Source organism: Monodon monoceros, unplaced genomic scaffold (assembly GCF_005190385.1).
Source record: "Monodon monoceros isolate NGI ecotype Baffin Bay Population unplaced genomic scaffold, NGI_Narwhal_1 Super_Scaffold_1, whole genome shotgun sequence".
Classification (NCBI taxonomy): domain Eukaryota; kingdom Metazoa; phylum Chordata; class Mammalia; order Artiodactyla; family Monodontidae; genus Monodon; species Monodon monoceros.
The window spans coordinates 60348302-60375150 of record NW_021703765.1 but is presented as its reverse complement, the minus strand read 5'-3'; the positions used below and the strand labels follow the sequence as shown (position 1 = coordinate 60375150).

At 59.6% G+C, this 26849-nt stretch overlaps 1 protein-coding gene across 9 annotated transcripts; it reads left to right on the top strand.

Annotated features, from left to right (window-relative positions):
- Positions 1 to 331: 331 nt before the first annotated feature.
- Positions 332 to 26259, top strand: TANGO2 (transport and golgi organization 2 homolog). 9 transcript variants are annotated; one of them, XM_029230343.1, is made up of 9 exons: positions 332 to 351; positions 8617 to 8714; positions 14602 to 14690; positions 18623 to 18742; positions 19136 to 19250; positions 20203 to 20273; positions 22299 to 22636; positions 23049 to 23149; positions 23639 to 25170. In XM_029230343.1, exons 2-9 carry the CDS (start codon positions 8659 to 8661, stop codon positions 23757 to 23759), a joined length of 1011 nt encoding a protein of 336 aa, XP_029086176.1. In that variant the 5' UTR covers positions 332 to 351; positions 8617 to 8658; the 3' UTR covers positions 23760 to 25170. The 9 variants fall into 9 exon arrangements, 8 of the variants coding, with proteins under 8 accessions (XP_029086176.1, XP_029086210.1, XP_029086224.1 ...); XM_029230377.1 differs by lacking the exon at positions 332 to 351 and having other exon boundaries at positions 8091 to 8714; positions 22483 to 22636; positions 23045 to 23149; positions 23639 to 25169; XM_029230391.1 differs by lacking the exons at positions 332 to 351; positions 8617 to 8714 and adding an exon at positions 10716 to 13337 and having other exon boundaries at positions 22483 to 22636; positions 23045 to 23149.
- The last annotated feature ends 590 nt before the right edge of the window (positions 26260 to 26849 follow it).

The following is a 26849-nucleotide window of genomic DNA, read 5'->3' as shown; positions in this document are numbered from 1 at the left end:
AGAGCCTCCAGCAGGGCCCAGTGCAGCGCGGGACGCTGGGCGAGAAGGTGACATGTCCTCGAGGGCAGGGCCCAGGGCCGGTGTCTGAACCACACGAGCTGCGAAGGCTTCAGGGGTCACGAGGCGCAGCCGGGCGCTTGGCGCAGCCCCGGGGGCGGGGCGCCGGGAGGTGCAGCCCGGAGCGATGGTACGCGCAGCCAACTGTGCTCCGGCTCGCGGCGCGGCGCCCCGCCCCTAGCCACGCTGCCCATTGGGAGCGCGCAGACTGTGGGGGGCGGGGCCTGGGCGGTGGCTACGGCGCGCGGGCGCAGCACCCGGAAGTCGGCGGCGGCGGCGGCGGCGGCGGAGGCGGTGAGTACGCGGTGGACTACGGGCAGCGGGTGGCCGGCGGCGGGTGGCCGGCTGCGTTCCCCGCGGTGCTCGGGGCTCGGAGTCGGGAAGCGGGTCTCGGGAAGTGGGGCGCGGAGTCGGAAGCGGCCGTACAGCCCGCACTGCCTCAGTTTCCCCTTCTCAAGGCGGTGAATGCAAATCCAGCGGCCGGTCCGGGGAGACCAAGCCAACCCCGGCCGAAGGAGCGTTCCTCCCATTCCTGGAAGGCGTTTCCAGTGTCCCCGCCTGGGTGGGGCGTGGGCCCCGCAGGCAGGGCCGGTGTCCCTCGGTGGGGCAGACTGGCCGGCCGGGAGCTGCGCGGTCACCGCGGGGCGAGGGTGGGTGGGCTACGCGGCTGACGGCCCCAGAGCCCTGAGTCACGCTGCTCCCTCCCTGCGCCCTGCTGCGGGTGACAGCTGATGTCTCTCCGGGGAGGCAGCAAGTGCCAGGTCATCTGTGCGTCTGGACACGGTCTTCCTGGGGTGGCTCAGTACTCAGACCTTCCCCCCAGGGCATCAGGGGAGGGGACTGGTCAGGCCTGCACGCTGAGCAAGGCCTTGTAGCCTCTGGGCTTTAAGATGCCTTCCCGCCCAGCAGCTACCATGCTTGCCTCTGGGCCACAGATTTGACGTGGGCCTTCTGGCCTTGGACCGGTCCCTGAGGCTCAAGCCCCCGTCTGTCCTCCACTGGGGATGTCACATGGTCAGCCAGGCCTGCCGCTGCCATCCTACTGCGGACCTGCCTACTGATGTTTTGCTGTTGCTGTTTCCATGCGGCAGCTGTGCAGTAATGGTGCTGTATGGGGCGCCTGCAGCTGGTAGTTCTTGGGAATCGCTTTTTGCTGCTTGTTCCTTAGTCTTCTGGGCACCCTTTCACGGCAAGTGTTTGTTGGCCAGATACCGTTCACAGCAAAGAAAACTCAGGCTGAGGGCCAATGGTGTTCCCAAGGTCAGTAAGAGCCAGGGTTGGCCTCTCCTCCTGAGCCCCTCTCCCAAGAACCTTCCTGTGTCGGGTGACCTTTCGTGTGGGGTGGGGCTGCAGGAGGGTGGCTGTGTTGGCAGGTGGACACAGCAGAGCTTCTGTTCCCCCCTCTCCAGGTTCCCAGGGCTTCCAGTGGGCGGAGCATGTTGCCCTGGTGCTCCCACCCCCTTGGACCCCTGACCATTCACTTCAAAAGCATGTGTCCTGCAGTCCTGTGGCTGTGTGTTACTGGTGTGTCTGCAGAATGCAGGCCCCTCAGACCAGGCCACTAGCTGTCAGCTCTGCCCTGCTGCCCAGCCCCTGAGCCGTATTACTGCCTCACGCTTTCTTTGTGTTTTCATTTCTGGGCTGTCACTTTGATCATGTTTACCCTGGGTGTAGTCACATGTGGCGTTGTGGGGACTTATTCCTGTGCTGGCTGCTGCTCTAGAAGGCGCCTCCCAGTCCCACTCGCCTGTCCGTGGATGCTGCTGCTTCTGAGGATGTCAGTAGCCCAGGGCAGGGAGGTAGGCGGGCTGCTACAAATAGGGCCACACTCGTCACTGACACCCCAGATGTGTGAGGACTGGGTCCATCCTTTGGCACCATGTCAGCGGGTGTTGAGGACAGTTTGTTGGTCTGGACCTCGGGGTTTGGTGATGGGCTGTGAGAGAATGAGGTCACCCCTGGACCACTGAATTCCCTTTTCAGGGTATCGATGAAGGCTTTTTTTTTTTTCCCTCTCAATTTTTTTTTTAGGTTGCAGAAATAATGGATACACGCTTAAAAGTAAAGAGGCCAGCCCCCACCTCCTGGTACTCAGGGCGGCTCTGCTGGGTCTTCAGGACCATGCCTACTATAAGTATTTGCTTCCACCCTCTTTCAAGGGGCTGGTGGGAATGCCCCCTTCCTCCCCTATTAACCATGTGAGCCATAGGGGCCGCCATAAGGCCGGGCTGGACCCCGCCTTGTGGGGAAGCTGTTCCTGCCAGGAGGGGCCGGGGTGCGGAGCATCCAGAGCTCGCCGTGGCTCACTGTATCCCTCATCTGTGTTGCCGTTTTGAACCTTGAAGGGACAATGATTCTTGGTATGAGGCTGAATTAGTGCTCCTAAGACATCTTGAAGATCTCAGGAAAGAGTGTCACCATAGAAAATGTGTCATGGTGAAATGCTACTTATCAGCCAGATGACAGAGCGTAGATTGTGGAGTTCTAGGTCGTGGGTGGGGAGGAGGGCGCGGTGTTTGGGGGGTGGCGGCGGGCTGCTTGGAATGATTAGGATGGCAGGGCTTTCTCAGCGAAGGCTCCGGAACAGCGACAATGTGTTCCCATGTGTTTACCTCCTCTGCTGGCAGCCTGGGGGGACGTCACACGTCACTTGTAAAGAGCAGCTCCTGCTGTCCTGCTCTGCCCTGTGCAGGGTGGGTGGGGTGCCCAGCTCCTCTGCTCAAGGCCAGATGGACAGGCTGGCTAGCCTTGACCGCGTTCCTCCACATGTGTGCGGTGCTGGGCATAAGGAGTGGGGCTGCCGACTCTAGGGCTCCGTCACCCCCTGCCCAGAGCCCTAAGGAACAGCCAGAGGAGACTGATTGCTGGGACCCGGGGCCTCACTGTCCCGCTGGCCCAGGCCCCCTTGTTCCTGCTTGCTCGCATGCGTCCCTGCGTTCCTCGCTGCCTCTGGCCAGCGTGCTTCCCTCTGTCTGACAGAGGGAAGTGCTCCCCGAGGGCACAGGCCCCCACCCCACCCGGCGGTCACCTGAGTGTGTGGGTACTTGTGCAGAACTCAGGGCAGCCTGGCCGCTCCATCCTGTTCTGAGGAGCTCTGAGCTGGGGCTGGATCCGCCTTGCCCGGTCTCCCGAGAATTGCTCTTCCTGCCTCGCCCCTCAGTGCCCCCCACCCAGAGTAGCCACTCAAAGCCAGCGGGGAAGGAGGGCAGGGTCTGTCCCTGTTCTCCTCATGGGCAGCTTTCCTGGTGGATGATCCTGTTTTCCCTACCGGAAGTGTGCAGCGTCCAGCTCCAGGGATGGTGCAGAGTGAGCCCAGCATGCAGCCACCATCCAGATCAGGGTGTGGACACCGTCACTAGCACCCAGACGTCTCCCTGCAGGTCTCCATTGTCCCCTGGCCAGGTGGCCTGCCCTGCTTCTGTACCCACGCATGAGTCTTGCTTCTTCCTTACCTCGTACAAGCACCGAGTGGTGTGCTCTCATGGGTGGGGTCCCGCTCTGCCCCATGCTGCTCAGGCAGGTGGACACTGCTATGGACAGACAGCCTGGCTTCCAGCTCCGGGCTGTGGACTTCCTCGTCTGTGTCACTTCATGGACACGGGTGCCCCACAGTGCCTGATGTGCCCTGATCAGTCGGAGTTTTAGAAGCTTCTGTGAAAAGCCAAGAGGGAGACTCACCTTCCAGATACCACAGCATGTGCTGAAGCTCAGGGGCTGAGGGGCCGAGTGGTGGGGTGTCCAGGGCGTGGCCCAGGTGGTGGCAGACAGCATGCCTGTCTGCTGGGAAGCATGGGGGTCCGTGGCTCACACCTCCCACATAGGCAGACCCTGGATACATCCTAGAACAAAGCCCAAACGCAACCATGCACGGAAATCAAGAGAAAGGGGCTCTTGCTTTGGGATGAGGAGGGCGAGAGCCATGCAGTACAAGTGGGGGGACTTGCTGTGGAAGGACAGATGGGTTCCAATGGAGGCAGCACAGGCAGAGGGATGGGCCACCCCACCCCAATGCCACCGCACTGTGGGACAGAGGCCCTGCATCCTGGCACGGTGTGCCAGTGGCTGCTGGGGGATGCCAGCAGACCACCTGAGCATCTCCTGCCACTGCGGTGAGGGTGGGGGGAGCAGTGGCGGGTCCCCTCGTGCTGGACGCCCCTGCGCCAGACATTGGAGGGAGTCGGCCAGGCATGCTAATCTAAGAGCGTCACCCCCTGCCCAGTGATTCCGCCTCCTGGGTGTCTGCCTGGGAGACAGGAAGGCACCTGTCGGGAAGGTCCTCAGCCTGTTTGTAGAACGTGCGTGCCGGGCCCTGCTGTGTTGCTCTGCATGAGTGGAAGCTGGATGGCAAGAGTGGATAGAAGGCACACATGCCCTGGGCAGCAGCAGGCAGGTGGGGGACGCCGCTACCCCAGGCGTGGGCGAACTGCACAGCCAGGTGGCAAGAAGACAGGGTGGCGGGGTCCTGTGCATGTGATGGAGCATACATCTGTGGAGTACGTGGAGCCATGGGCAGGGGCCTTCCTTCGGGGCCTTGCGGTGAGCACAAAATGACATGCCCCCCAACCCTGGTGGTGACAAAGATGGCTTCTCTCTGCCACCAGGCCCAGGGACCCACTGCCACGCCACGCGGGCACCCCGGGCATTTGTCAGGATGTTCGGCCATCTCACAGCCTGCATGCTGCGGTCCCGGGAGGCCCCCTCAGACTGCTGCCCATGAGGCTTCCCCTCAGCCCAGGCCACCGTCTGGGGTCTTCCTTCCGTGGGGGCCTGTCTGGGGCCTGGCTGCACCCCTGTATGTAAGGCAGCCCCCCAGCGAGATACACGTGGGCACAGTGATTCCAGGACTGTGGCCAGGACGGAGCCGGTTGCCCCACTGTGAGCTTTCCTGGGGGCTGCTCGCACCTGGGGAGGGTCAGCAGGGATGCTCAGGGGCACGCTGGCTTCCGAGCATTTCCATGCATGGCTGGAGCAGCTCGTCTGTGTGCCAGGGGGTGCAGATGGGCAGGTCCAGTGCCCGGGGCATCCTGAGAGCATGTACAGGGGTCAGGAGACCCCACGTGTGCCCACACTATCACCCCGAGTGCAGCCAGCAGGCACCCCCATCCCCCAGAGCCCCTGTGTGGCCTATGGCACCACCTGAACTCTTGGTGAGAGAGGAGCCTGCCCAGGATGTGCCCGACCTGGGAAGTGGGTCCCCATCTGTCCCTCCCCTGCCCCGTGGCACTGGGGCCTGGCCTCCTCCAGGTCAGTGTGTCACCTGCCCCATCGGGTGGTGGCCCTGCTCGCCTGACCTGGGTCCCCCACTGCCATCCTGCTTGCCATGGGGCCAAGCGAGGGGGAGGGAAGGAGGGGGAGGGAGGGAGCCCCCGCACCTGAAGAGGGCAGGCGTGTGGCATCCGACTGCCATCTGCACACCTGGCAGGGTGTGCGCGTCACCTTAGCGGCCTCCACACCCGTTGGGCCGGCACTGCTTCCTGTATCGCTTGAAGCCGCAGGCTTTGCCCATCTCCAGGCGGCGTCCTCCCTGTGGTCGCTGAGGCCCGTGGGTGAAACTCCTCGTCAGGCCCCAGGACCTTCCTGCCCACCTCTGCCTCTGCCTCTGCCCCTGGCCACCCGGCCCTCATGGCGGCCCCAGCAGCCAAAGAGCTCTGACGGCGTGTGGACACCCCGGGCTCCAGGTGGAGACGGGCGGGGCAGGGGTGGCGTTAGAAAGCCGGCGCGCTTCTGCCCCGGTCGACCCCCCTTCCTCGGCACCTGCCAGCCCAGGTGCTCTTCAGGGTGACTTCCTCCTGACAGGCTTAGGTGTCACCTGGTGAGGAGGAGCGCTGAGTTTACCTGGAGCAGTGGGACCTGTTGAACTGCTCCCCCCACCTCACCTTCCCACTCCATGGCCTTGGGAGCGGAGGGGAGCGTTTCCCAGGAGGGGAGCGTTTCCCAGCAGCAGAGCGCCCCAGGCAGGATACCCCAGTTAGTGCCCCGCTGCAGTGCAGCGGTGGGACGGCAGTGGTGTGTCCAGGGCTTGCTCTGGGAGCCCCGAAAGTCACAGGGGTGTCAGGGAGGACTCGCCAGGCCCCGAAGAGGGTGTTGGAGTTCGGCCTGCGTGGGGGCAGGATGGGAGAAGGTCCCTGCACCCACAGGACCTGCGAAGGAGAGTGCTGGGGGTGGTGGGAGTGAAGCGGGAAGGGGAGGGGCCAGTTGGCAGCGGGCCTGGCTCGAGTGGGGGGTGAGGGATTGGAGAGAAAGGCAGTTCCTGATGGTCTCCTCCCCAGGGGCTGGCTTTCCTCTGGTCCTTCCCTCCCAATGACCGCGTCTTCACTCTTCACTGAGGCCGCAGCCCTGGGTTACGCGCCCACACCTCTGGCAGCAAGCTGCCCGGAGACCTCTCGGCAGCCTTCCTCTGACCACGGAGCCCTTCTTGCCACCACCTTCTGGAGGGCTTGTCTGCCACCCACCTGGGCCAGCTAGGGTGGCAGGGTGCTGCAGCTGAGTTGGGGGGCTCTGCATCTGGCCTGTGAGCAGCGGTGGCCGGCGACCTCACCCAGTGCCGGTCATGCAGCCTGGGCTGGGCGTGGGGGGGATGGCAGGCATGCTGGCCTCCTTTGACGGCCCAGAGTAGTGTGTTCCTGGTGAGGCAGCCCTCTGTCCTGGAGGGGCCGGGGTCGGTGGGATCTCAGCAGGGCTTCTCCCATTGACCTTGGCCAGCCTGGTTGCCACAGATGACACCTTGCCTGGAGCATCCTTGTGTCTGGGAGAGACCAGCCCCCTCAGGGTGGGGGACCTGTGTCTTCTGTGCTGGACTCTGGTCACGTGGCAGGTGCTGGGAGCCCCACCAGCTACACGAGACAGGCGGGATGACCTGGCCCTGTGACGCCCAGGGTGCTTCCCATCACCCTGCACCGCGTTCTGGGTGGTTCTCATTCTCTGTGCCTAATCTGCTCCAACATTGTCTGCCAAGTTTTAAGTCGTACTTCCTGGGGCTTCTGTTTCTAAAGGGTCTTTCTGGTGCTGGGTGGACCCCTCGTTTACTCTTTATCATGTCCTTTCCCTGCAGATATTCCTGAGCTCCTTTCTCCTGCACTCAGTGGCTGGTTTTTGGGACATGTGGGGACTACTGCTGGTTCTTGCTGTGGTGCTTTGTTTTATGTGGTTCTTTCTATTGTACTGCTTTTTGTTCTTGAAATTATTTGTGAGACTTCTCGGAAGTGTGTGATGAAGAGGAAAACTTTGGTTTGCCTGGTGCCCAGGGGCACTGCCAGTGCAAGCACCCATCAGACCAAGTCCCTGGACCCCCGGTGTGGCCTAGCTCTGCACATGGAGCTTCTCATGGACCACCCCCACTTCTCTGCACCTCCCCTGCGGTCCTGGTGTGGCTGTGGATACAACCCCCCCACCCTAGGTCCCTGTCCTGGGGCGGCCCTGGGCCGTGTCTTCTGTCTCCCTCACCCCTGAGGCCACCAGAGCCCGGTTTGCCCCATGGGCCAGTGCCCTGAGGCTCTCTTTCCTCTCTGGGTTCCTGTGTTCTCTGAGATGTTGGCTAAATCCTGCACCACCTTGTCAGCTCTTGGTTGCTTTTAAGATTTTTCACCTTCTTTCAAGCGTTTGGAGTTGCTTTTACCAGGGAGGTTGGTCCCAACAGTCTGCCTACCAGTATTGGGCTCATCAGGCACTCCTGGGATGATGGCCACCAGTGGACACTACCAGGCCGCCCTGGCGGGAACCCAGCCTATTCCCGTCACCTTGGGGAGCCCTTCTGCACAGGGCCCTTCGGCATCAGCGCTGCATGTGGCCCAGCGTCCCTGGTGGGGGGCAGCGGCTGGCAGCCCATCTCACATGGTGCGTGTCCCCTAGCGCCCCGGGCTGCTGCAGATGGCGCTTGTCACCGCGGCAGCGCCTCAGCTGCACAGCCACAAAAATTGGTCCTCTGAGGCTGTCACCACATCTGTGCCTGGAGGAACACAGGGCTGAATCCTGGGGGTCCCTGTAGGGCCCGTGGGGGCTGACAGGGAAAATAGTGGGGTGAACCCTGACCCTGCCACCCGCGCCAGCCAGACCAGTGAGCACGAGTGAGAGGAGGGTGGGATGCCCGAAGGCCTTGTGCGCTGGGCAGCTACTGCATGGCTCTAAGCCACGGTTGTGTCTGTGGTGCTGGCCTTGGGCTCCGGCCCCTCCTCGGCTTCTCTTTGCATGGTGGCCAGAGCCACCACGCCCGCCCACCCACCACGCGATGCTGGCATGGCTTTGAAGCCGGGGTCAGTGTGGTGGGAACATCCTCCTGTGAATCCCAAGGTGGGAAGTGTTCCGTTTCAGACCCCAGAACCAGAAGCAATTGCCAACAATCCAGGGCCAACGAGGTCACAGGCGTCAGGGGAATGTCTGACCAGTGCCCAGGAGCGTGTTTACAGGGATGGGCGAGTGTCAGGGCAGCCGACACACGGTCTCCTCGTCCAGCGAGGGTCTGGGTGTCGTGAGCCCGTTCCATTTGGGTAAGGGAGCTTTGCAGGTTTGGGAGGCAGTTCTGTCGTCTGCCATTTACTCAACTCATTTTTCCTTCTCCCGCAGACCTCGTTACCCCGTGTGAGCCAAGCCACCCCTTGGGGACCCATGTGCATCATCTTCTTTAAGTTCGATCCTCGCCCCGTTTCCAAAAATGCGTACAGGTAACCCCCTCGTGCTGCGTCTGTTATCCTGCTCGGCCTTGGGAACACGCCATCCTCAGTGCCTGTTTGGGCTCCATGTGCGGGGTCGGGGGCAGAGGCCAGGCCCTGGGACACACTGCCCGGGCCCTGCCCTGCCCTCTCCCACAGTGGCCACTCAGTGTGGGCAGGGACCCTGAGTCGATGTGCAGAGATGCTAAGACTGAGCCGCTGAAGGTGGCCATGTGGGCAGGATGGGGGAATGACGTGGGTACAGCACAGCCCTGCACCTCTGACTGGGGATCAGGTGGCAACAGAACAGTGACAGGGAGCGAGACCTGGCTTGTGGGGCTCGAGCCTGTGGCCAGTGAGCAGTCTGGGTGGTGAGGGCAGAGTGCGGGGGGTGGGTCAGGGAAGCTGGGGGACCAGCTGGAGGAGGCAGGAGGCTGAGGCCAGGGAGGGGCCACACATGGTCTGGTTTCCTCTCCTCCCCATGACCCCTGGCTCTGGACGGCGCCCCTCCATTCCCCGGCGCCCTGGTGGGAATCCACCGACATTTATCCACATGGAGAATGAGGCTGGGATGTGACCCTCAATCACAGATGAGGCACTAGTGCGACTGCTTAAGAAGTTTACATCATCTCAAGATCTGGAACATTTCAACTGGCTTCTGGGATTCCGTGCTACCTGATGTGTGGCTGAAGTAACTCATTCCAGGCTGGGGAATGGGGAGCAAGGGGTGCCCAGTGTCCCCTTCCTGCAGGGGAGTGGGCAGCAGGGCCATGCTGGGGGCCGGGAGTTGGCCCTGAACAGCCCCCGACAGAGCATGCCGTGTGAGTCGGGATCCAGCCAGGGGACAGAACCCCGGAGCAGTGATTCGAGCAGGGAATGTCTAACTCGTGGAAATATAAACTGTTGTGGGATCGGGGTGCCCGAGGCAAAGCCTGTCTTTCATCCTTGGGCTGAGACCCAGACCTTGCTGGGGGCACAGCCATGGCATACTGGGCGGCCGGGAGCTCTCTGGGCACTTGCTGGAAGTCTGCCCGCTCTGCTCGCGCTGGCTGCTGTCGGGCGCTTGTTGCTGGGGAAGCCGCACCCAGAGCCTGGGAGAGAAGCCTCTCCGCCTGCAGCGTCCCTCCAGCGCCCTCTGCTGACAGAACTGGACCCGCAGCCACTGCAGAGCCCCCGGGAAGGGCGGGAGTGGGGCTGAGGCAACAGGTGGATGGATCACTGGCGCTGTCGCCTCCTGCGCTGAGAGTGGCACTCCTTCCTCCTGACAAGTGAGGACACGCGGCCTGATGGCCACCGAGTCCATGGCTGCCTTGGTTCTTACTCACGGATTCAGCCAAGCCCTGAGGTCACCCCTGTTCTCCTGGGAGTGAGAAGGAACGGAAGGGACGGGGAGGGGAGCCTGCGTCCTGCCACGACCTGCCTCTGACAGCTCCAGGGCTGGGACTCGGTCTCAGCATTGATCTCAAATGTTGTCCTAGCCTGATGGCGTTGGAGGTTGAGAGGGGCTTCTGGCTCCGGGGTGGGCAGCTCTCACATGTGATGTGGGACTAGGATGGGAGGAGTGGGGGTGGGGCTGCTGTGGGAGGGACACTGCAGCAGGGCCGTGAGGAGAGCCTGGTGAGCTGACCCTGGGCCCATCGGAGACCAAGGAGGGGCCCCCAGCTCCTGGAGTCGGGGGGGCAGGCTCAGAGCCAGGAGGCCTGGATGTCCTCACCTGGGCTCCCTCCCACCTAAGCTGTCACTGCCCTGGCTGGCAATGCAGCAGCTTCTGCCCCCACCCCAGTGCCCATCACTGAGTTCACTGCCGGCCCCCCACCCAGTGATGTCAGGAGAAGATTTGTACTTTGTGTGTGTGTGTGTTTGTGGTTAAGTATACATGACATAAATTTACCTTTTTTTTTTTTTTTTTTTGCCGTACGCGGGCCTCTCACTGCTGTGGCCTCTCCCGTTGTGGAGCACAGGCTCCGGACGTGCAGGCTCAGCGGCCACGACTCACGGGCCCAGCTGCTCCGCGGCACATGGGATCTTCCCAGACTGGGGCACGAACCCGTGTCCCCTGCATCGGCAGGCAGACTCTCAACCACTGCGCCACCAGGGAAGCCCAAATTTACCATTTTTAATCGCAGGGCTCAGCGGCATTAAGCATTCACACTGTCATGTAACCGTCACCAGAACTTTCTCATCTTCCCAAACTGACACTCTGTCCTCAAGAAACACTGACTCCCCATCCCCCTCCCCAGCCCCTGGCACCCACCCTCCTTCTTTTTGTCTCTATGACCTTGGCTCTTCTAAGTCCCTCATGGAAGTAGCATCATATGTTTTCTTTTTGTGTCTGGCTTTTTTTCACTCAACATAATGTCCTCAAGGTTCATCCACATTGTAACATGTGTCAGGATTTCCTTCCTTTTTAAGGCTGAATAATGTTCCTTTGCGTGGATGGACTACATTTTGCGTCTGCGTCCAGCCTGTCAGCGGACACCTGTACTGTTCCTGCTTCTCGGCTGCTGTGGACATTAGTGTACAAGCACCTGTCCCAGCCCTCCTTTCAGTCCTTTTGGGTATATACCCAGAATCAGAAAATCCTGGATCACACGGATCCGCCAAGTTGATTTCCTCGTGTGTCTTCTGATGGCTGTGCCAGAGGCTCCCTGCAGCGTTGGTCCGTGTCCTCATGTTGGGTGGTGGAGTGGGTCTTTGTGGCGCTTCGTCGTCATGCATCATTGAGACTAGGTCCTCTCCCTACAGCCGGAAAGGCCCAGACCCAGGGCCGCCGTCCACTTGGACACCGCTGCCCACAAAGCCTGTCCGGGGCCTGGGACCCACACAGTCCCCTGCTCCGGCACCTTCGACATCACACCTGTTTTCACCTGTGTTTGTGAGCTAAGGTCACCCGTGTCAGTAATGCTCCAGGGTCAGCTGATTGCAGAGGACTCTTCCATCTGGGTCTGTGGCCATCCCTGCCGTGTGTAAGCATTGATCTACACAGATCACCTCTGCCCTGAAGGACAGAGTGGGACATCCTCACTCTGATGCTGTGGGCGGTGCCGCTCCTGGCTTTGTCCTTTCCAGTCTCACGGGAACCTGTTTTCTGGCCTCCCTAGAATTAGTTCCTGAAAGATGAGGCCAGCCCTGCCAGCCCCACTGTGCCTGTGGGGTTCTTGAAGCCTCTCTCCCCTCCTTGGGCTGCAGCCGATTTAGAGCGTGTGTCCTGTGGGCTATCCAGCCAAGTGCCCTCGTGGGTGTGGGAAGGGAGGGGAGACAGCCCAGTGCGGCCGGGAGTACATGTGAACTGCCTCTGCAGAGCAGCTCCAGGCCTGATGTTGGGCTGGGCCGTGACTGTCATGGACCCCTCGTCTGCACCCCACCCCCATGTCACCAGCCCACTGCCCTCCATATTGGGGCGCCCATCCCTCCAGACGTGGCAGCCCTCCCCCATCATATCCCACTGCCATGTCCCCCCAGACACTGCCCAGCATGATCCCCCAGGCGCCCTTGTGTTTGAACTGCCTTCCAGGCTGCATACCTGCCCACCCACAGGTGCTGCGCCCTCCTGGGGTCGCCCCTAGGGGGTCCCGGCCTCTGCACCGCACCCCCCATCACGCCTGAGGTTGCCCAGCACTTGGAACCTCCATATTTTGCCGATGCGATGAAAGTTCCAAATCAGGGGACCCTGAGTTCATGGGATGGGGATGTCCTGGGTGGGCCTGATCTCATCGGGGTGGCCCGCAGAGGGACCAGCCCCTCCTCAGGGAGTAAGCTGCTGCCCTTGGAGGGGCCCATGGCCAGAGCTTGAGGGCGGCCTCCAGGAGGCGAGTGACCTCGGCGCACGGCAGGCGAGACCAGGGCCCCCAGTCACATGGCTTCAAGGAACTGACCCCTGCAACAGCGGAGACCCTGCCGACCAGCACCTGTGTCACCCCGAGGCTGAGCACCTGGCCAAGATGATGGGTGGGCGTTGCTTTAAGCTGCCGCATTTGTGTAGATGTTTGGCTGCATAGAAGACCAGCATACTCCCGTCAGTATGGTGCTGTCGTGGCTGTCACGTCACCACCCTCTTTGTCAAAATGTCATTTAGACCCACAGGTTGATGCTTTTACTGGCTCCACCTGGAGGGACTGCTGGGCCAGCTGTTGCCCTTTGGGGTGGCTTCCATGGAGGTCGTCACTACTGGACACTTCACTGGACCCTGGCCTGTGCACCCGTCACTGCTGCCAAACTTCCCCTGGCGGTGTGCAGATCCCTCCCCTGACTGTGCCCAGACCCACCCCTCAAATGGTGACAGACCCTTTCCATGACTGTGCTGAGTGGGACTCGGAAGTGAGGAGTGAGGGGCTTCCTCTCGCTTGGAGCCTCCACGTGGTACCATCATGCCCACCAGCAGTTCGGCTAAACAGTGACTCTGATGAAAGCAACCCAGCGCTTCAGGCTCCTAGCGATTAGCAAACATCTCGCTTCTTGTCTACAAATGGGCAGTTGGAGTAAAAGGACAGAGGCACTGCTCTTTCGCTTTGTTCTTTTCCCTAAGTTTTCCTTTCTGGAGTCTTCACAAGAATGGGAACCAGAAGCCACGGCACTGGCCTGGTTCGGGCTCAGCCTCCCGTCCCCTGCGACTGCAGGGGTCAGGCGAGCGGGCAGGTGAGGGGCGCTGGGCACCTGAAGGAGGACGCTTGATCCTGGCACAGGAGCCACTGCACCCTCTGGGGGGCCCAGGCCCCGCAGCCAAGTCTCCCCATGCGGGGAGGGGGGGCATTGCGCTGTCCTTCTCCTGACTGCTGCTTAGCCAGCTTCTGCCAGGATGGGTCCCGGACTGGGTCCCAGGGGGACAGGGCAGACATGGCAAGGGGCAGGGGATGGGGTCCAGGTCAGGGCCTGGCAGCTGGAGCTGCAGAGGATCCTTCTGTGAGCGGCTGCAGCTTGTGTCAGGGACAGTGAACCCCCCCGCCCCCTGCACCTGAACCTGGCGCAGCCCTAGAGCCAGCTGTGTGGAGGGAGAGCCAGGTCACAGGCTAGACAGGCATCCTGAGGGTGGTGAGGCTTCCAGGGTGGTCCCTGGCAGTGCCAGCGCCTGTGGCCAAGGTGGCGTGGGAGGCACAAGTGGGGGGTGACGTGCACACAGGTGAGAGACTTCCAGGGCCCTGGGGTGCCAGCACTGGTTTTGCCTTCAATTTTGTGAGTGTCTTTGTTAATTCACATTTTACCACAAGCCGATATTCATGAAATCAATGAGTCGATGCAAACAGTACTTCTGAAGACTTCTGAGGATTTAACCCCTGACTCAGCGAACTTGGTTTCAGACCCACTGTGGCCCCAGGTGCCGTGCCCACCTGCGGTGCTTGGAGGGTCCTTCGGTGGCCACTCTTAGACCCCGGGGTCTTCGGGACCCTGTGGGGTGACCCTGCCCACTCAGTCGCCGTCTGTGTTCATAGTTATTTTAAATGGCAAAGCTGACCGAAAACTTTGTTTTCTTACCTCAAAACCAGGGCCCTGAAAACATCGATGTCTTTGCTAATGGCCAGAGAAATACTTATTTGATTCATAATACAAAACACTAGTGAAACACAGAAAAGTCCTCACTCGCTCCCTCCCAAAGACACCCCAAAGCGCGGGATGGAGCAGCCCTCGGAGTCCCTGAGCGCTGGTGGGAGGCTTACAGGGTGTCCTCAGGGGAGGGACCAAAGGGCAGGAAGACACACCCGCCCAGCCAGCGTGGCGGAGCGAGCAGGGCTGAGCCGGCAGGGCTGAGCCGGCAGCCGCCCATCTCCTCCTCCCAGTGGGTTCCCATCCTCTCTGGGACTTGCCCAGGTTGCTGCCTGGCACCTGGTGCTTTGTCTTGGTAACGAGAGGAAACACGTGACTCTTCCACATTCACGCGAGACCCTCAGCCGTGCTCTCTCCTCAGGCTCATCCTGGCCGCCAACAGGGATGAGTTCTACCACCGGCCTTCCAGGGCTGCAGACTTCTGGGGGAACAACAACGAGGTCCTCAGTGGTGAGTGTCCCCGCTGTCCACCCAGCACTGTCCACTCAGCTTCACGTGCCCGGATCCCCGGGGGAAGCAGCTGGAAGGTGGGGGTTGTATTTGGATCCACCATCCGCTGCGGTTGGTCTCGTGTGAGGCATGATTTCAGACCGGTCACCTCGGAGCATCATGGTTATGCGTGCACGCATGTGTGTGTACATGCATGTGTATGTGCATGTGATCCTGTTAGACACATGCACCCCTTGCCCCAGGGAGAGTGGCCTGAGTTTGGGGGGCAGAGGCCCGGCTGGCAGGGCTGGGGGAGCCAATGAGGAGCCCATGGGGTGGAGTGGAGGTGACCGCACCCTGCCTGCCCTGCCGGTGGCTTCCGCGGGCCCCTTGGAGGGAGCAGCTCCTATTCCTGCAGGCAGGGGCCACTCGGAGGACGTGCAGACAGGTGTCGGCCGGGCCAAGGACCCTCTGCCTGCGGAGCCTGGAAGCTCGTCTGGAGCATCCACGAAGGCCTCCAGTGTGGACTGGGGTCGGGCAGTGGTGCTGCATGGGAGGAGGATGGGAGTGGGGAGACCAAAGTGGGGGTCTGAAAGGAGGTGGGGAGAGCTGTGAGTGGGGCCCTCAGGGTGGGAGTGCAGGAGGGTGGGAGTGCAGGAGGATGAGGCTGGGTCTCGGCCTCACCAGAAGCTGCTCAGGAGACCTTGGATACCTGCTTGCTCGGGAGTGCGGGGTGGGGCTGGCGGGGAGGCCCCCGCTGCCTGAGCTCTGGGCACAGCGGTCATGTGTGTGGGGACTTCAGCCAGGCTGGCCATGGCTCCCCCAGAGGTCCAGTGGCAGGCCTGCTGGGCCACGGGAGGGGGTCCGAGGGGAGCCTGTGGGCATGGCCAGGACCATCCTGGGCTAGGACGGAACAAAGGGATCGTGGGGAGAGGGCAGGCCGTGTGTGTCACTGCTGCAGGGCACGCATGGGAGGCTGAAGTGGGGGCTGCTCAGGATGGGTGAGGTGAAGGGTGAGGAGCTGATCCTTCGGGAGGGAGGCAGGAGGCACTGCTGGGGCACTTTGTCGATGAAGACATGGAGGCTCAGACGAAGGGTGAGCCTGCCTGGGCCCCTTGGCCGTCCTGGCCCCTGGGCTCCACGCTTCCTGCCCTGGTCAGTGCCCATCCCGCTGGGGAGCCCCAGCCACTCAAGTCCTTCACCCTTTGCAGTGGTTTGGAGGCGGCCCCTGGCACGTTGATACGCGTCCTGCCAAGCGGGAGGGTGGCCCTGCTGCACCGCAGTGCTGGGTGGGCCCGTGGCCACCACGCCCGGCTCAGGCCTGGGAGACCCCAAGGTCCACCCCCTCCCTCTGTCTGGCGTCGCCCAGCGTGCACAGAATTGTAGCAGCAGCGTCAGCATTGCTGGGGACTTGTTAGGCGTTCAGGAACCTCTGGGTTCTGTTTCTTCAAGTCCTCCGTCTCCTGCTGTCTCTCCTCAGCCCCCCAGTCACACGTGTGTCAGTTTATCTGAAGTGGTCAGTGCCCTTCGGTTATGCTTGGTTCACTTAAAAGCCCTCTGTTGTCCCTGCTCCTTTTTAGGTGGTTTCTATCGCCATATCCTTTACTCACGTTCACTAACCTTTTCTTCTTTAGTGTCTAATCTGCTTTTAATCCCATTCTGCATATTTTTCATCTCACACACTAGTTTTTATCTCCAGAAATTCCACCGTGGTATCTTCCTTGTCTGGACTGTGTTGTTTGGCCAGATCTGGAAGCTTCATTCACTTTCTAGTTGTTGGTTTGTCAGAGGCCTCTGTGCTCTGGATGTGGATCCTTTGCTGGATAATTGTGTCACTGTCTCATTTTCTTCATGATGTCCTTTGGTGAGCAGAATATTTTATTTTAATGAAGTGCTGTTTATCTTCTGTTTTGTGACTTGTTCTTTTTGTGTCTTACCCACAAAAGTCTTTGCCTGTCATGAGGTCGTAAAGATATTTTCCTCTGTGTACTTCTGGAAGCCTCCTGATTTGGGTTTATGCTTAGGTCTGTGATGTGTCTCAAATTAAACTTTGCGTGCGGTGCAAAGCAGGGACTGAGCCACGCCCACCTCTCCGGCTGTCCCCACAGCACCGACCAGTGGGCCTCCTCTGGCCTGTGCATGACTACGGCAAACTGACTGAAAGTCAGTTGATCACATCCGTGTGGGGCCGTTGTGGACTCTTGTGTCCCACTGACATGGCTCGGGTGCTGCAGCCTCTGAGCAAGTCTGGGAACCAGCTGAGGTGAGCCCTGTGGCTTTGCTGCTTGTTGGGACTTCTGTGGACGTCCTGAACTTCAGGGCCAGCTTATGAATTTCTATAAACACCAGCCCACAGGGTCTTCACTGGGATCATGGTCACCCTCTTGGTCATTTGGGGAGAACTGTCATCCTTTTTTTGTTTTATTATTTTTTTATTGAAGTACAATTGATTTACAAGGTTGTCTTAATTTCTGCTGTTCAGCACAGTGATTCAGTTATACATACATATGTGTATATTCTTTTCCATTATGGTTCATTATAGGCTACTGAATATAGTTCCCTGTGCTGTACGGTAGGACCTTGTTGTTTATCCATCCTATATGTAATAGTTTGTATCTGCTAATCCCAAACTCCCAGTCCATCCCTCCCCTCCCCCCCCTTGGCATCCACAAGTCTGTTCTCTATGTCTATGAGTCTGTTTCATAGATATGTTCATTTGTGTCATATTTCAGATGACACATACAAGTGATATCATATTATATTTGTCTTTCTCTTTCTGACTTATTTTACTTAGTACGATAATTTCCATCCATGTTGCTGCAAATGACATTATTTTGTTTTTTTTTTTATAGCTGAGTAATATTCCGTTGTATATATGTACTACATCTTCTTTATCCATTCATCTGTCAGTGGACATTTAGGTTGTTTCTATGTCGTGGCCATTGTGAATAGTGCTGCTATGAACATTGGGGTGCATGTATCTTTTCGAATTAGTTTTCTCTGGGTATACGCCTAGGAGTGTGATTGCAGGATCATATGGTAGCTCTATTTTTAGTTTTTTCAGGAACCTCCATACTGTTCTTCACGGTGGCTTCACCAATTTACATTCCCACCAACAGTGTAGGAGGCTCCCTTTTCTCCATACTCTGGGAGAACTGTCCTCTTAACCATGTGAGCTTCCCGGGCAAGGAACAAGACTCCTCCTTTAACTAGGTCTGCCTGACGTCCATCCCTCAGCACACACGTCTTTCCTGTAACGTTTTCCTAAGTGTTTTGAAAATCTTTCAGTGCTGTTGTAAATGATTAATTGAATTTTCATTTTCCAGTTCGTGCCAAGTATTCACTTACTCCAGTAGGTTTTTTTTGTAGATCCTTTTGGATCTTCTTCACATATGATCCTATCTTGTACAAATAAGGACAGTTTTGCTTCTTTCAGATCTTTGCAGCTTTTAGTTCTTCTCCTATTATAACTTATTACTGTTATAATAATAATATGTTAATGACTTAGCTATTTTCACTCCAGTTGTCAAGTGAAATGCCCCTCTGGCCTGGGAAGACACTCTCCTGGGGCTGTAGTGGCCTTGCTGGCCCTGTGGCAGGGCCCACGGTTATGAAGGGTTGCAGCCTGCGGGGCTCCTAGTGAAGGGCCCGCCGAGGGCTGGGTCCTGCCTAGGGAGGACAGCCAGTGTCCCTATACCTAATCGGGATGCGGGGCTGGGGCCTGGCGCAATTTCTGCGATGGAGCTGGTGCTGTGCCCCCAGCCTGATGCCCACCCAGGCACCAGGATGTGTTGTGCAGGGGCCGGGGGTTCCCAGGGGCATCAGGTGTTGTCCCGGGCGAGGGTCTCTCCCACATACCCATGGTCCCCAGGGGCTGCCTCAGACTGCTGTGTTCCAGCCCCCGTTTCACCACAAGGGCTGCTGGGCTGGTGGTGACACTGTTGTTGCTGCAGGGCTGGACATGGAGGAAGGCAAGGAAGGCGGCACGTGGCTGGGCATCAACACGCGGGGCAAGCTGGCGGCACTTACCAACTACCTGCAGCCACGGCTGGACCGGGACGCCCGGGGCCGAGGTACGGGGCGGGGGGCAGGGCTTCCTGGGCACCTGGAGGGACGGGAGGAGTGACGAAAGGAGGGGCCCTGAAGCCCCCTGGCTGGCAATGCCGGGAGCCACCCTCGGCCTGGCCATATGGCTCCCACTTGTGGCCATGGCATGGCTCCCGACTGCCGTGTTGTCACTGCCCATCTGGTGGACATATACTGTCCCCACTGAAGACGTTTCCCCTCATGCTGGACTTCCACATCGGGGCACAACAGGAAAAAGTTTCAAAATCAGAGTTCTTGGTGCCGACCTCCTTGGCTGCCGGGTCGCTGAGGTGTGGCCGTCCCGTGGGGGACCGTCAGTCTCCCCAGGAGAGGGGCTCAGTCCTACCGCCCCGGCCATGGGCGTGTGTCCCCTGACGCAGGTGAACTCGTGGCTCAGTTTCTGACCTCAGACGTGGATAGCTTGTCCTACCTGAAGAAGGTCTCCGCAGAGGGCCACCTGTACAACGGCTTCAACCTCATAGCGGCCGACCTAAGGTGGGTCTACCGGCTGGGGACGCAGCCCCCAGGTGCCGCACAGGGCTGGGTTGCAGGCTTGGCAGGCAGCGGGAGCCGGGGCATCTGTGGCAGCCTCTCTGGGGATATTACACCTGGTGGGCTCAGGGAGCGTCCTGAGGGCCGAGCCCCTCCCAGATCCACTGTCCTGGGGACTCAGGGATCCAAGCTGGGGCAGTGTGAGGGCCGCCAGCTCCTGCTGTGGGAGCTGGAGTAGGGCCGGGGGTGCACACGGGCCAGATCGGCCCCTCCGTCTCGTCTCCTCCCCGCTTCTGTGGCTGAGGAGCCCGTTTTTGAGCCATACCTCACTTGCCCTGTGGTCTGGTGGCAGAGGTGCCCCGGTGGAGAAGGCGGTGCAGGCACAGCTGGGTACAGAGACCCCGGGCCCCATGGTTGTCGGGCACTGCCAAGTGCTGGGCAGAGTGGGTGGCAAGGCTCACGTCGGGTTCTGCAAGGGGCTCAGCAGACGGCTCCTGGGGCAATGACACTGTCCATGCCACCCATGGGCCCTGTCGCCAGAGGATATGGTGGCCGGGAGCTTTCTCCGCCCGGGGTGGGGCAGACCAGCTGGGAGCAGGGCAGGAGCAGGGGCAGAGGGGCCTGTCCTAGAGGCGGGAGGAGCAGGTCGCCCAGGGAGGTGCAGGCCCTCGAGTCTAGGGCGCCTGCGCTGGCTGTGAGATTCAGGAGTCAGGTTGCTGGGGCTCTGCAGGAGGCTGGGGCCACGTGGGGAAGTGGCAGTTGGGGTGTGGCCAGGCCCATGTTGGCACACACAGAGATGCTGGGCAGGGTGGGGGGCAGATAGCTCGGCAACAGCGGTGCCTGCACGGATGGTGCCACCCGAATGCTGGGGCCCGGGCTGTGGGGCTTGCCAGGCGGCGAGGGTTGGGGACGCCCTGTGGCTCCTGTCTGACCCTGTCTCCCCTCTGGTCTGCAGCACAGAGAAGGGAGATGTCATTTGCTACTATGGAAACCGGGGGGAGCGTGAGCCTGTTGCCCTGGCACCAGGTGAGGCTGCTCTGGCAGGTGGCACAGGGTGGGGCTGCTCCTGTGGGGACCCCAGTACTTTCAGGAACCGGGTCCCTGCTGATTTCCCTCCTGGTGCTGTTTTTCGGCCGTTCGTGTACCTTGTGCCCAGTAGTGGCCATGGCCTCACCCGGTCCACATGAGGCTGCACACAGGTTAGGTTGCCTTCCCCCTGTACCGAGTCCCTGGCTGTCTGGAGAGAATTGGAAGCTAAAAGGCACAAAAGGACGCAGAGACCTTCCCCCGCAATTCTGTGGCCTTTGTGGAAGCATCTGGAAACCACACCATGATGCCCTCAACTGTGACTAGAGATGCTTCTTTTCTGCTAAATTGCTGCTTAGAAGGAATTCTTTTGAACTCCGTCCTATTTCATCCCTGAGCCAGCCGCGCCTGATCCATGTCCCTTAAAAAAATAAACAACAGCTCCATTGAGACATAACCGCATGTCATACAGTTCACTCATTAGAGTGTGCCTTCAGTTGTTTTTACTCTATCTACAAAGTGGTGCAACCATCACCAAAATCTAACTCCAGAACATTTTCATCACCTCACCAAGAAACCACACCCACTGGCACTGTCCCCGGCCCCTAGAAACCACTAGTCTCCTTTCTGTCTCTGTGGATTTGCCCATCCTGCACATTTTACATAAACAGATGCAGACAATATGTGGCCTTTTGTGTCTGGTTTCTTTCCCTTTGTGTAATGTTTTCAAGGTTCATCCATGCTGTAGCGTGAGTGAGGGCTCCATTCCTTTTTATGGCTGAATAATATTCCATCGTGTGGATTTTCTGCCTTTTGTTTATCCATCATCCACTGAAGGACACTTGGTTGTATCCACCTTTTGGCTATTGTGGAAAATGCTGCTGTGAACGTTTGTTATATGTTTTTGTGGGGAAACGTTTTCATTTCTCTTGTGTGTGGACCTAGGAGTGGAGTTGCTGGATCATAAGGTAACTATTTAACCTTTTGAGGAATTGCCAGACTGTTTTCCAAAGCAGCTGTGCCATTTTATATTCCCAGCAGCAACTTATGAGGTTCCAGTCTCTCCCCATCCTCGCCAAGACTTGTTACTGTCTGACTTTTTGATTGCAGCTGTTCTGGGGTATGATGCAGTCTCACTGTGGCCTTGATTTGCATTTCCCTGATGGTTAATGACGTTGAGCAGCTTTTCATGTGCTTGTTGGTCATTTGTGTATCTTGTTTGGAGAAATGTCTGTTCAAGTCCTATGCTTGTTTTTAAATTGGGTTGTGTTTTTGTTATTGAATTGTAAGAATTGTTTTATATATTCTAAATACAAGTCTCTCATCAGTTACATGATTTGCAAATATTTTCTCCCATCCTGTGGGTTTTTCCCCTTTCTCGTTGGTCTCTTTTGAAGTACATCATTTTAAATTTTGATGAAGTCCAGTTTTATGGGGGTTTGTTGTTGTTGCTCATGCTTTTGGTGTCACATCTAGGAAGTCATTTCCTAATCTAAGGTTGTGTAGCTTTTCCCCTATTTGGTTTTAGCTCTCATGTTCAGGTCTTTGAGACGTTTTCAATGGACTCTTGTGTGTGGTGCGCAGTGGGGGTCCTGCTCTGTTCTTTGCATGTGGCTGCCAGGTGCCTGATGGATACAGTGCGGTGATGCCGTGGCTGGCGGTGTGACTATGGGCCCCACAGTGCCAAGTGGCAGTAGTCGTGTCAGAGTTGGCCCAGAGTCCGGTAGCAGCAGAGGGTGGTGGCTCTCTGTCCTTGGTGCATCTTTTCAGGCCGCATGGCTCTGGGTTGGCTGCCCCTGCTGCCTCTTTCGAGAAGAGGCTCTGGGGGCCTTTCCACCTTGAGACTGGGCCTCTTCTTGAGAACTTGTCCTGAGAAACTTGCTCTAAGCCCCTACAGCGCCCCCAGCCAGGGACCTGGCCTACGCCTCGGGCCTGCCAAGGTCAGTGGGCTCCCTGACCCCGGCTGACCCTGGTGGGCCGCCTCCTGGCCTCAGGCTGTGGTGCTCCCAGCCTTGACCTTCTCAGGTGGACCCCCACATCGGGCTCCCCCACTTATGGACGGACCTTCCTCTGCTGTTGATTCCGATCACCCACCCCCAAGGCCTGGCGAGTTCCTGGACGCATGTAGAGAAGGGGCGGGTGGGTGGAGTTCCAGCCACAGTCCCCCCCACGTCCCACGCTGGCCTGGCCGAGCCAACCCCTCCTGCAGGGACCTACGGGCTAAGCAACGCGCTGCTGGAGACGCCCTGGAGGAAGCTGTGCTTCGGAAAGCGGCTCTTCCTGGAGGCCGTGGAGCGGGGCCAGGCACTCCCCAAGGACGCCCTGGCCGCCCAGCTTCTGGACGTGCTCAACAACGAAGAGGCGTGAGTGCTGTGCCACACACACACACACACACACACACACACACGCCCGCCCCCCCCCACCCCCCCCCCCGCCCCCACCCCCACCCCCCCCCAGCTCTGAGAGGTGGCTACTGTCCTTCCACAGGGCCTGCACGGCTCTGACCGGACAGAGCCCATGAGCTCGTGTCCCTGGGCCTTGGGAAGCTCCTGGTGGCCCCAGCACAGGGACTGGCCCCCACAATGGAGCCCTGAGTGAAAGGCTAGATGGAGGTTCGAGGCCTTGACCTGGAAAGTGCCCGGAACGACCCCTGTGGTTCCCCCAGCCCCTCTCTGAGGCTGGTGGGCTCCTCAGGCGCTGCAGGGCTGTGGCTGAGCGTTGGCGGGGATAGGTTTGGGGCGGCCAGTGGTGACCCCTCCTCTGTCCTTCAGGCAGCTGCCAGACCCAGCCATTGAGGACCAGGGCAGGGAGTACGTGCAGCCCATACTTAGCAAGTACGCAGCTGTGTGTGTGCGCTGCCCGGACTACGGCACCAGGTACGACGGATGGGCTGCTGGTGCGCCCTCCTGTCCCTGGAGGAGCCCACCTTCCCCAGCTCCTCCCCACGTCCACCCTGTCTAGAAGCCACTGCAGGTGTCTGGGCAGTCCCCGGTGGTGGTGCTGGGAGCCCTGGGGGTTCTGAGCAGGGAAGTGCCTGATCAGCCCAGGGCCTACCCTGCTGAGAGTGGTGGGCGATCAGGGCTCGTGCTGCAGAGGGTGGGCAGGGCGGCCTGGGGGTGTTTCAGAGGGGAGGTGATAGGACTTGTGGGCAGGGGCCTGCAGGACCTGCGGCTCAAGGCCCTGATGCCTCACAGGGGACCCTTTGCTCGCCAAGACAGAGGCTGCTGCTCTTTGTGACCCATCTCGAGCCAGGCCAGTGCCCAGCAAGGCCCCTCGCACCTCTGGTCTGATCCATTTGGGGCTCTGACTGGCGTGCAGGGGTCCAGGGGCAGCGGGCTGAACACAGGCCCCATGCTCTCTTTCAGAACCAACACGGTCATCCTTGTGGATGCAGATGGGCACGTGACCTTCACAGAGCGAAGCATGCTGGGCACGGACCCCTCTTGCTGGGAGACCAGCACCCACGAGTTCAGGCTGCAGAGCTAACCCCCACCCGGGTGTGGCCGGGGCTTCCGGGAGGCCCTGTCACAGGTACTGCCTGTGACTCGGCCAGCGTCCCCCAGGGCCAGAGCCCTCTGATGTGTGTGAACTGTTTGCATCCCCATGTCAAGCTCGGGGTCCAGCCTCATGACAGAGGCCCATGGCCAGGTGTGCGGCAGGCCCAGGTGTGCTGTGCCTCCCCCGGCCCATGCACAGAAGCTCACACAAGGCACACGTGACACCCATCATGCATGCGCGCACACGTTACAGGCAGTAGATGTGTGCACACATGCTCAGACACGCACACGCTCCAGGCATGCACCCCCCATGAGAGCCAGACACGCAGAGCTGTGCCTCTCAACACCCACACGTGCTTCTGGCCAGTGAGTCTTGCTGTGATCCCGACAACAAGAGTGGATGTCTGTTTCAAAGCGGCCCCTCCTCTCCTGGGCGTAGCCAGTTCCTGACCACCAGCCCTGCTCTTGGAGAGGACACAGGCCACATTTGAATGAGGAAAACCTCCTCCATAGCAGAGGCACAGGCTGCTGGGTGGATCCGGTGGTTCTGTGGGTGCTGAGGGGTCCTGTGCGTGGAGCTATCCTGTGAGGGAGCATCCATGTGCAATGGGCCGCCTCGGCAGGCTCTCAGGCCTCCACCTGTGCAGGGGGGTCATGGGTTCCGGGCAGGCCCATCTCAGGGAGGGGACACAGTTGCCCCTGCCATTTCCCTTCTCCTAGGGAGTTAAACTTCATAATAAGACTCTGTACTTGAATGTGAGATGCTGATAATAAAACTCTGAGGCCGTGGTGAGCCAGTGCATTCCAGGCCCTTGACTCTGTGACAGGATGACCAGAGCTGCTGTGCGGGAGCCCCCAGGAGCTCCTGGGGCCCAGACCTCGGTGCAGGGCTCTTCCACATTTCCCTTTTGCTCATGGCCTCCTGAGCACTGTGACGGAAGCCAGGAGTTCATCCGGGTGCAGGTGGGAGCCCCGGGGAGCCGTGCACACGGGCTGGACCGTGGAGGCCAGGGGATGGCAGGAAGGGCTGGGCTTCAGGTAACAGAGCAGGTGGAGTCTGTCCTACCCCAGGGCCCTTGTTTTGGGCAAGCACCTGGAGCTCCTGTCCCCAGCTGGGGCCGGGCATTCGGGGGTCCTGTGTCCAGTGCTGACACTCAGGCTTCCCTCCGCCTTGGCGGTCGACCCAACTTGGCCTTCTCAGTGCAGTGACAGCTCGGGTGGGCTGTAGACCTTGACTGGGCCCAACCTGCCTCTCCGTCCCTTCTCCCTTCCTGCTCACCACCTCACAGCCAGGCATGAAGGGGCTCCCAGTATGATGCAGCCTGTGCCCCCCACCCACGTGTCCAGCTGAGCCATGGCTAGCCAGGCTCCCAGCTCCAGCACTGCCAACACCCTCTGTCTGCTTCAGCAGGCCACCCCGCACCATGGAATGGACCAGGTCCCCACATCAGCGCCTGCCCTGGCCAGGCAGGTCTGCCCTCGTGGGGCGCCGCTGGACTGGGTACAAAGCCATCTGAAGAGCCTTTCAGATGTTTGCCGCTGCCCCAGGGACGGGCCTGCACAGGAAAAGCTTCCCCACACTTGTCATGGTCCCCTCTGCCCCTGCCTGCCCTGGCCTGCACAGGAAGAGCTTCCCCACACTTGTCATGGTCCCCTCTGCCCCTGCCTGCCCTGGGCTCCCTAGCAGCTTGGAGCCCCTGAGGAAGGGGCAGCCCAAGACTTGTTTCTATTGTTATGGGCTGAGTTGTGTGCCCTCCAAGGGATATGTTGGACCCCAGCAACCAATACCTCAGAATGTGATCTTGTTAGGGTCTTTCCTGAGGTAATCAATAAAATGGGATCGTTAGGGTGGCCCTAATCCAATATGAGTGGTGTCCTTATAAAAAGGGGGAAACGTGGACACAGGGACAGACAGGCACCCAGGCAGACGTCTGTGAAGACTGGAGCTGGGCTGCCTCACGCCAAGGAACCCCAGAAGCTGGGAGAGAGGCCGGGGCACGTCCTCCCCTGGAGCCCTCAGAGGGAGCAGGGCCCTGTGACACCCTGCTCTCAGACGTCCAGCCTCCAGAACTGTGAGAATAAATTTCTGTTGTTTAAGCCCCTCACTTGTCGTACTTTGTTATGGCAGCCCAAGCAAGATTAAAAAATTGTGACCTTGCTTTACACACAAGGAAGCTGAGGCTTGGGGAGACACAGTAACAGCCCCTCAGTCCCCAGGTGGGTGGGGAGGCAGAGCCACGAGGCCAGAAGGGAAGAGGATGAGGGTGAGGTGGTCCTCAGGGTCCTGCCACACCCGTCTCACCCTGCTGCCTGGCACCCCTGCCTTCGCCTCACTTGCCCTGGCTCTTGCCACTGCTCCTGCTCCAGGGCCTTTGCTCTCGCTGTCCCCTCTGCCTGAAGGGCTCCTTCCCCAGACACCCAAACCGCACTCCCCCTCGTGTCCCGCAGGTCTTTGCTGAAATCCCGGGCAGTCGACCTGTCTAAGGCAGTCTTCCCTCCCTTGGTCCCTGCTCTGCATTGCTCTGTAACAGAAAGCGCTGTCTGATGTGCTGTGCATTTTGATTGACTGTTTCTTGTGTGTCTTCCTGTCGGAACAAGAGCTCCAGGAAGTCGGGACCTTTCCTCTCTTGTCTACCCCTGTATCCTGATGCCCAGGCCAGGTAGATGTTAGAGCTGAGGATGACAGTGCTGGCCCTTCCCAGGCCCCATTGGCTCAGGCCAGTGTCTGGAAGTGAGGTCGGTGCTGTAGGTGGGTTTGGGACCCTGGGAAGCTGTCTCCTAGAATTGCTTTTGACATGCCCAGAAAGGCCTCTGTACTTGTCACCAGATGCATCTGATCCCTGAGTCCCCAACATGGGTCTCTTCTCCTGGGCAGAGACTCTGCCCCTTCCCAGATGAGCTGCTTCTGTTCTCCGGCTCCAGGATGGCCAAGCGGAGGTGTGCAGGCACAGAGGCTGGAGGCGTGGAGCTGAGCGAGGCAGAGGCATGTCTACGAGCACACATGGCCAGCCTAGGGACACAGGAGACCTTGGGTCTAATCCCATCGGGCCTGGGCTCCTGGCCTTCTGCCCACAGAGAC